Source organism: Sorex fumeus, unplaced genomic scaffold, assembly GCF_029834395.1.
Source record: "Sorex fumeus unplaced genomic scaffold, SorFum_2.1 ptg000033l, whole genome shotgun sequence".
NCBI classification, from domain to species: domain Eukaryota; kingdom Metazoa; phylum Chordata; class Mammalia; order Eulipotyphla; family Soricidae; genus Sorex; species Sorex fumeus.
Genome location: NW_026606090.1, coordinates 21471910 through 21481241, shown reverse-complemented (window position 1 = coordinate 21481241; position 9332 = coordinate 21471910). Strand labels below are relative to the sequence as shown.

Here is a 9332-nt window from a genome sequence, read left to right as displayed (position 1 = left end):
CGGCCACATGGGAGCCTTGTGGATAGCAGGTATGAGCCGGGGGAGTGGGGGCGACTAAAACCTCATGGGTCGGGGGGCGTTCCGGTCCGTCCTTCACGCCCTACCGAGGTCAGCAGTCGCCCCCCGCGAGCGGCTCTCCAGCACGGCCATGGCCCCAGAAGCACAAGGACTTAATGCAGAACCCAGCAGCTTGGAGCAGAAAAGTGAACGGACTATGCGTTGATCCAGCCCATCAAGTCTGCCGGAGGGGAAAGGGTGTTGCCCCATTCACCCTCTCCTCTCTGGAAAGAAAGATGGCGGCCACATGGGAGCCTTGTGGACAGCAGGTATGAGCCGGGAGTGTGGGGGCGACTAAAACTTCATGGGAAGGGGGGCGTTTCGCTCCGCCCTTCACGCCCTACCGAGGCCACCGGTTGCCCCCCGCGAGCGGCTCTCCAGCACGGCCACGACTCCAGAACACAGAAACCAATTTCTTAACTATCTGACTTTCAGTAGAAATACTTCCAGGGTCAATAGGTAAAATAGCAGAAATCCAAAACCAACATTTAATTCTTGAACCCAGCTGTAGAAAGCAAATCACTTCACAATGCTTTTTCAGCATGTCTGATTTGGGGGGGGGGGGGTAAACTCTAAATAATAGTGGTGAATCTTTTATTGAAACAATGAATCTAATCAAAGCAGATAGAGTGTTAACTAGAATTCATCTGCCTCACAGGGACGGGGAGGGGTGGGGGGTGGGGTTTTATTGGGGTTCTTCATGGTAAAAAATAAGTATTGGTAAAGGGAAATGTGTTTGATATTTGCATGACTGAGACATAAACCTGAAAGCTTTGTAACCTTTCCCACAGTGATTCAATAAATAAATTAAAAAAAAAAATGTTTCACTTCACTGCTTGTCTACTCCTGAAATTCTTTGAAAACCCTGGGTCCGGCCTGGGACTGGCTTCTCCTTTCCTGCAAAGAGCAAATCCTCGTGCCGAGCTGAGTCCGTGGCTCCTGGAGAAATTGGGCGGTGGGGATTGACTCCGACGCCCCAAGACCAAGTGGGCAGACTTCGGGTGTGGGCTGGTGGCCACCTGGCGGGGCTGGGGGGCTGGAGGCTGGGGGGGAGGGTGGACTTATTGGGGACCTTCCCGGTCCTACTCTTCCCAGGTCCCGGGTGGCAGGGGCGTCGTGGGAGGAGACGACTGTCCTTCTCTCCTGAGTAACGTGAGCCACCCGCTCAAGGGGTCCACCGACACGAGGACCACTTACATGTGGGTATTGAGAGTGAGTGGATGAGGGAATATGGTGGTTTAGAGGGGGTGCAGGGGAGGGGGCTGTCTGGATCACCCTTGGCCCCAGAGTATGGGGAGAAGGAAAGGAATCAAGGAGGGTTGGGGGTGGGGAGAAGAGGACAAACTGGCAGGCTACCGAATGTAACCTGCCCACACGGCAGAGTCTGGCAAACTCCCCGTGGCGTATCCAATATGCCAAATACCAGCAACAATGAAGGGTCTCATTCTCCTAACCCTGAAAGAGCCTCGAATGTGGCACTTAAAAAAAAAGTCTCAGGGCTAGGACGAAGGAGACATTACTGGGACCTGCTCGAGGCAATTATTGAATAACAGGATGGTTGTGATTGTGACTGTGGGTGGGGAGAAGAGGAGAGAGACAGGAGAAACAGGGGGTGTGTGTGTTGTGGGGGGGTGCCCAGGCGGTGTTAGGAATGACAGCTGGACCCTGGCCCACAACACTGAGCTCTAAGGCCCGAACCCCAAACTCTGAAAGGTGGCAGGGGCGGCGGGAGTCGGCAGGCGCGGGGAGCTGGGGACACGGGCGGGCGGTGGTCGGGGCTAGACGAGCACGAGCACGGCACGCGAGACACCACTCGGGGGAACCGGGTGCTTTGCAGAATCGAGTGCTTGACTGGGTTCAAAACAAAACGTGGAAAAACAAAACAGAACAGAACACAAAAAACGCGGAGAGGGGCTGGAGAGCGACAGCGCAGCGGGGAGGGCGTTTGCCTTGCGCGGCCCACCTGGGTTCGATTCCCAGCATCCCATATGGTCCCCCAAGCGCCGCCAGGAGTGATTCCTGAGTGCATAAGCCAGGAATAACCCCTGAGCATCGCTGGGTGTGACCCAAAAAGCAAAAACAAAACAACAACAACAACAAAAAACTGGGGCTGGAGAGATAGCACAGCGGGGAGGGCGTTTGCCTTGCACACGGTCAACCCGGGTTCGATTCCCAGCATCCCATATGGACCCCCAAGCGCCGCCAGGAGTGATTCCTGAGTGCATAAGCCAGGAATAACCCCTGTGCATCGCCGGGTGTGACCCAAAAAGCAAAAACAAAACAAAACAAAAAAAAAACAGGGGCTGGAGAGATAGCACAGCGGGGTGAGCGTTTGCCTTGCACACGGCCAACCCGGGTTCGATTCCCAGCATCCCATGTGGTCCCCTGAGCACCGCCAGGAGTGATTCCTGAGTGCATAAGCCAGGAATAACCCCTGTGCATCGCCGGGTGTGACCCAAAAAGCAAAAACAAAACGAAAAACAAAAAACAAAAAAAACCCAAAAAACGCGGAGCGACATCCCGTGACCCCTGGCCCTCCAGCCTGCAAGCGGCCGTCAGTGCCTGCGCCGCGAGGGGTGAGGGTGGAGCACAGACAGGCGAGCCCCCAGCTCGCGCCGCGCCCCCACCCGCGCGCCCCACCTGCCCACGCCTCGCGCGGTCCCCGCCGGCGCGCGTCTCGCGCGACCTGCGCCTCTTCTCGCGAGGCTTCGGGCCGCCCCGCGCGCCGCGGGCCCCGCGTCCTCGCCCACGCCCTGGGCCGCCGCCGGGAGCCCCGCCCGGCGGGCTGCGGGCGCGGGTGAGTCGGGGCGAGGCGGCGGGGGTCGGCGCGGGCCGCGGGGGGGTGGGGGGGCGCCCGCTCGGAGCGCTCGGCCGGGACCCCGCCGGCCTGGGCCGGGCTCGGACGGGGACGCGGACGCGGAGGCGGCGCGTGCGCGCGGCGGGCCTGGCTCCGGGCCGGGGGCGCCCCCAAGCACCCCTGGGTGCCTCCCCGGGAGTGAGGGGCGCCAGGGGGTGGGGGGGGGGTGGCCGGGTGGGCTGGCCGGAGTCGGACTCGGCGGTGTTCTGGGTGGCGGATCATCGACGGGGACGGTTTCTGCCCCGGCGCCTGCCCTGCCCGCTCCTCTCTGACAGGTCTCGGGCGTCCGTCTCGGAAGTTGCAGTTCCTAACAGTGAAAGTCGTTTTCTGATTGTGTGTGTGTGTGCGTGTGCGTGTGTGTGCGTGCGTGCGTGCCTGCGTGCGTGCGTGTTTGTGTCTTCCAGAGCGACATGTCATCAGTGGAGCCCCAACGGGAACCTTTGCCCCAGTCGGATCCGTCGCCGTCACCCAACTCATGCAGTTCCTTTGAGCTCTTAGACATGGATGCTGGCAGCCTGTACGAGCCGGTCGCTCCTCACTGGTTCTACTGTAAGATCGTGGATGCGAAGGAGACGTGGATCCCGTTCAACGCCGAGGATTCGCAGCAGCTGGAGGAGGCGTATGGCTCCGGTGAGGCTCCGACCCCAGCCTGCGGCAGCAGCTAGCTCCCAGCTGCTCTCCGCTCTGCGTTAAACTGTGTTGCTGCTGATGGTGAATCGGTTGTTGTTGCAAACTGTGTTGTTGCTGATGGTGAATCGGTAGTGCTGTTAGCGTGTGTGTGTGTGTGTGCGCGCGTGTATAAGGATCTGCCTTACTACCCACCAGTTTACGATATTCAAGAATTCGGTTTGTGTTTTGAAAACATGAATCTACTTGTTGTCATTTCTGTGCCGTTGTAAGTAAATTCTGTGTTCTAGAAAGCATCCAGGTTTTGTTGATAAGGCGTCAGCAGTATTTATAGTGGAAAGGAAGGAATGTAACGTGCCACCTTTTGTTCTGAAGCAAGAGGAAGGCTGTTACTGTTTTATCGGTACCGTAATCATCATGGTGATTAATTTACTCTTCGTTCTTTCAGTGAAATTTCAGAAAGTCTTTCTTAAATGCTGTGAAATTTGGGAAAGGGGTTGGAGAGATAGTACAGAGGGAAGGGGCTCTTACCTTGCATGAGGCCAAACCAGGTTTGATCTCTGGAATCCCCCGTGGTTCCCGGACTCTGTCAGGAGTGATCCCTGAATACAGCCAGGTATGGCCCCAAAGCCAAACTGAAGCAGAAAACAATTTTTTTGGGGGGGGGCAAGAGGAGGGTACAGAGATAGTGTAGGGGTCTAGGCACTTGTTATGCATGCAGCTGATTCCATTTTGATCCCTAGCACCGCATGTGATCCCTCAAGCACCACCAGGAGTGCTGAGCATAGAGCCATAAATAAGCCCCTGAAATGTGGTCCAAATGTCCTCCCTTTTTTTTCCAAAATTTGGGTTGGAGAGTTAATGCAAGGGGTCAAGGTACTTGCCTTGCATGTGGCAGACCCTGGTTAGATCCCTAGTACTTCATATGGTTCTCTGAACTCCCTACGGCCCAACTCCCCACCCTACAAAATTTTTTTTTTTTTTTTTTTTTTTTGCTTTTTGGGTCACACCCGGCGATGCTCATGGGTTACTCCTGGCTCTACACTCCAGGCAGTGCTCCGGGGACCATATGAGATGCTGGGAATCAAACCCAGGTTGGCTGTGTGCAAGGCAAACACCCTACCCACTGTTGCTCCAGCCCCCCCCCCCCACAAAAATTTTTTAAATTTAGATCTTTACCTTTTTCTTACCCAGTAGTTTCCACACCTGGTGGTGCCCAGGGGAACCCTGCAGTGCTGGGGATCAAACCCAAACCTTGGCATTCTACAAGGAAAGTGTGCTCTTGGCCCCTACTGTATATATGTGTATATATATATATTTTTTTTTCTCCTACTTGGGTTTTGTTTTTGTTTTTTGTTTTTGGTTGTAGGTGGTGGTGTTCAGGGGCTTCTCCTGGTTCTGTGCTTGGGGGTCACTCCAGATTCTCAGGAGTACAGGGGACTGAACCCAGGTCTTTCCTGTATGCAAATCACGCACTCCAGCTCTTTGAACTGTTTCTTCAGCAATTAGGCTTTTTTTTTTTTTTAGGTCAAGCAGTATATCATTATCCAAACTACCCACTCCTCCAAAACAAAAGGAGTAAATTTGGGAGGGAGCCATACCAGCAGTTCTTGGGAGTCGTTCACAGCAGTGTCGGGAGGAGTATGCGATACTGATCCTTGGAATTGACCTGGGCCTCATGCAAAGCTTCCATTCCAGCCTGTTGATTTTATCTCTCTGGCCTTACATAATTTTCTTTTAAGTGACACAAGAACAGAAAGTTTTCTGTGTGGTTTTTTCCCCGTGTTCCTTTAAAACAAATAATAGTCTTGATAATTTGTAAAGCAAAAATAATCAGTTAAATTCCATTTAAAAAAATTTTTTTTTTAAAAAAAAGGCCAGAGCGGTAGCATAGCAGATGGAGTGTTTTGCCTTGCACACGGCCAACCCAGGTTTGATCCCTGGCATCCATATTATCCCCCAAACACCTCCAGGAGTAATTCGAAAATAGAAAGAGACAGAGAGAGGGAGAGAGAGGAGGGAGAAAGAGGAAAGAAAGGGAAGAGGGGAGAGAGAGAGAGAGAGAGAGGAGAACGAGCACGCACATGAGCTTCCAGAGGCAGGTGAAACATGCAGGTGGCCAAGTGCATAGTTGAGATGCAGGTGACCCCCAAGAAAGAGATTGTGCCATTTTGTTTGCTGTTTAACCAAGTAGAACTTTGTTTCAAAAGGCTCTATAAGTGTCTAACTCAGTATTGTATTTTGGTAAACTTACTTTAATATACGTCTGTTTCTTTTCCCCTTTCCAATCCTTGATAGGAAAAGATTGCAATGGGAGAGTCGTCCCTACTGACGGGGGCAGGTATGACGTCCATCTGGGGGAGAGGATGCGGTATGCCGTGTACTGGGACGAGCTCGCATCGGAAGTGAGACGGTGCACCTGGTTTTACAAGGGAGACAAGGATAATAAGTATGTCCCCTACTCGGAGAGCTTCAGCCAAGTACTAGAGGTATTCTTTTTGACTCTTTTCATTTTTATTTTATTTATTTTTTTGACTTTTTTAACTCATCATTTTCTATAATTATCTTTATTTAATAGCTTTCTTCCTTGTGATTAACTGTATGAGATTTCCAGGAAGAGTTTGGGTCTCTTTCCATCATGGTTTAGATAATTTCTTTTGCAAGTTCCAGGGAAAAAGAATTTGTATTTTGGCTCGGGGCCTCTCTAGTGGTTCTCGGGCCCCGATGGTCCCTCACCATGGTGCTTGGTGGACAGTGCAGCTCTTGCACTAGGACCCTGCAGTGTACTGCTGTGCAGTGGCCTCCGGGGCTACTCACAGTGCTGGAGATAGAATCTGAAACCTCTTACCTGTGACACCAGTGCTCCAGTTCTTAGAGTCAGTCATCTCTCCAGCTCTGTGGTAGAGTAGTATTAAGTTCTGATTTTACAGGAGATCGTACAGTGGGTAGAGTCCAGGCGAGGCATGTGTCTGACCTGGGTTCGATTCCTGAGCATCTCTGGGTGCAGCTGGCACCTGTCCAGGTGTGCTTACCCAGGGTGGCCTGGGTAAGCCAGCATTGCATCCCTGCGCAGTGAGTTGAACCGCAACTCAGATGGCTGAGAATCCTGCTCCAGCCGGTACTATGGAAACTATTAGACCTTTAAATGAAAATGTTTTTCTGAAATGACCATTATTAATATTCTGTGTTACTGTTGTGTGGCCACATGTGGTGGTGCTATGGTGGTGGTGAGGGACACGTGGTGCCGGGGATTCACCCAGGGCTCCCTCAGGCATGCTGGGCTGTGATGTACCAATTGAGCCCTAGTCCCAGCATTGTTGATATATATTTGATTTTTTTCTATTCCTGGGGATGGAGCCCAGGTTTTCTGTATATATGCAAGGCTTATGATTTACCACTGTGCCACCTCCCTGGCCCCCGAACCATGACCACAGATTTGGTCTTTTTGCCCCCTTTCATTTTTCCTAATCTAAAAGCATCTAATTTTTGCTTCTTTAAAAAAATTGGAGCACATTATTATTAACAGAAAAATATGAATATGATCTCTAGAGGGCATATTTGGAGTACTTTTTTTCCCCTTTTCCTCTAATTATTTATACTTCTAACAGAAATTTAAAATAAATTTGATAACTCAAAAACTATAATCTTAATTTTATTTTATTTTGCTTTTTTGGCTCACACCCGGAGATGCACAAGGGTTACTCCTGGCTCATGCACTCAGGAATTACTCCTGGTGGTGCTTAGGGGACCATATGGGATGCTGGGAATCAAACCCTGGTCAGCCGCATGCAAGGCACACGCCCTACCTGCTGTGCTATTGCTCCAGCCTTATTGTTAATTTTATAGAAAATATGTTTCATAATTATTGAATGAAATGTGAACAGAAATTTACTTCAATTTCAATGACAAGAGTAGGAAAGATTCTTTCTTTGCCATATACTATTATCTATTCTAATTTTAAAAGGATTATCAAATTTGATAAGTTGGAGTATGAAAAATTTTTTCTCTCATCTCTTATTTTTTAACTTTTTTTTTGTTTTAGAATTTTATTTATTGAATCACTGTGAGAGCAGTTACAAAGCTTTTGGGTTTAAGTCTTGGTCACACAGAGAAACACCCGTCCCTTCACCAGTGCCCATTTTCCACCACCAAAACCCCCAGTATATCCCCACCCCACACCTTCCCCCTACCTGTGGGGCTGATGACCTCCACATTACTCTCTCTACTTGGATTACATTCAGTATTTTGACACCTGACCCACCATTATTTGGGATTTTAGCCCAACACTCGGATCTGCCAAAAAGGCAACAGTAGACAATTTGTTTTCTATTGCTGGTTATGAATAGCATATGATATCACATGGCTGCAGTAGTAGCTGCGTGATTTTGAAATTCCGAAATTTTAACACTTAAATCTGGGGGATTTCTGCCAAAACCTGCTGGGTTCCGAGATTTGTTCCTGAGTCTCTGGCCGTTTTGGATCATGGCCGTTAAGCCGCTTGATCAGGAACCAGAAAGACCATTCATGGGTGGCGACTCGGGGTCTCATTGGGATGGAGAGGAAAGGGCCGGCTTCCCGTGAGGCCCTGCATATCTCGTCACTGCGGGCCCAAACCTGACTGTCCAATAGCCTCTGGAGGATGGCGGCCACCAAGCCACCAAGGGGAAGCAGGTGGAGGGACAGCACCCTTTCCCCCCTGGGGTGGCCCGGTGACAGTAACCTACTGCAGGGTCTAGATGTATTTCCACCAAAACCCGCTGGGTTTTGAGATTTGTTTCTGAGTCTCTGGGATCAAGGCCCTTAAGCAGCTTGATCAGGAGCCAGAGAGGCCATTCGTGGGTGGCGACTTGGGGTCTCATTGGGACGGGGAGGAAAAGGCTGGCTCCACCCCCATCCCATGAGTCCCTGCATGTCTCCTCACTGCGGACCCAAACCTGACTGTCCAATGGCCTTTGAAGAATGGTGGCCACTGAGCCACCAGGGGGAACAAGCCAAGGCATGAAACCTATTCCCACCTGGGGTGGCCTGGTGCTGGTAACCTACTGCAGGGACCAGACGCATTTCTGCCAAAAGCCACCGGGTTCCGAGATTTGTTTCTGAGTCTCTGGGATCAAGGCCGTTAAGCAGTTCGATCAGATACCAGAGAGGCCATGCCTCCGATTATATGGCTGAGCCAGAGGTGGTTTGTGGGTGTGTCTCCCACATACCTAACTTCTGGCAGTTTACTTTCTTGGTTAACTTTGCCCCAAGTTTTTGGGTCTGGCCACAGGCACAGCAGCAATTTTGGGGTATCTGGAAGTCTGAAGGCGCCATCAGGCTGCTGATGCACTTGCCTCACAGGTACAGATTGACCTGCTGGCGGCACCATAGCCCCATATTTTTTAACTTTTTAATTGAATCACTGTGAGATAGACCCTTACAAAGCTGTTCATAATTGAATTTCAGTCACACAGTGTTCCAACACCCATCCCTCCACCAGTGTACATTTCCCAGCACGAGTTTCCCAAGGTTTCCTCCCATCACCCCCTACCCCCCCACCCCCTGCCTGCCTTCATGGTAGATGCTTTTTCCTTCCTTCTCTCTCTCTCTCTCTCTCTCTCTCTCTCTCTCTCTCCCCCTCCCTCCCTCTCCCCCCCCACCTTGTGGGCATTACGTTTTGCAATATTGATACTGAAAGGTTATCAAGCATATCCCTTTGCCTACTTTCAACACTAGGTTCTTGTCCAGCATGATCATTCCCGGTGGTTATTGCTATACTGGTCTCTTCTCTTTTTATCTCCCTCAGCCCCAC

General features: G+C 51.1%; 1 protein-coding gene across 4 annotated transcripts in view; it reads left to right on the top strand.

The window, feature by feature from the left end:
* The first annotated feature begins 3318 nt into the window (after positions 1–3318).
* The window catches only part of DDHD2 (DDHD domain containing 2), a 118961-nt gene continuing 112947 nt past the window's right edge, over positions 3319–9332 (top strand). For all 4 annotated transcript variants that reach the window (XR_008792831.1, XR_008792832.1, XM_056116785.1 and 1 more), the window contains exons 1-2: positions 3319–3544; positions 5840–6030. Coding sequence is in view for 2 of the 4 variants with exons in the window: in XM_056116785.1 (XP_055972760.1) it covers positions 3325–3544; positions 5840–6030 (411 nt within the window). In the remaining 2 variants the exon portion in view is untranslated. The remainder of the gene's footprint in view (positions 3545–5839; positions 6031–9332) is intronic.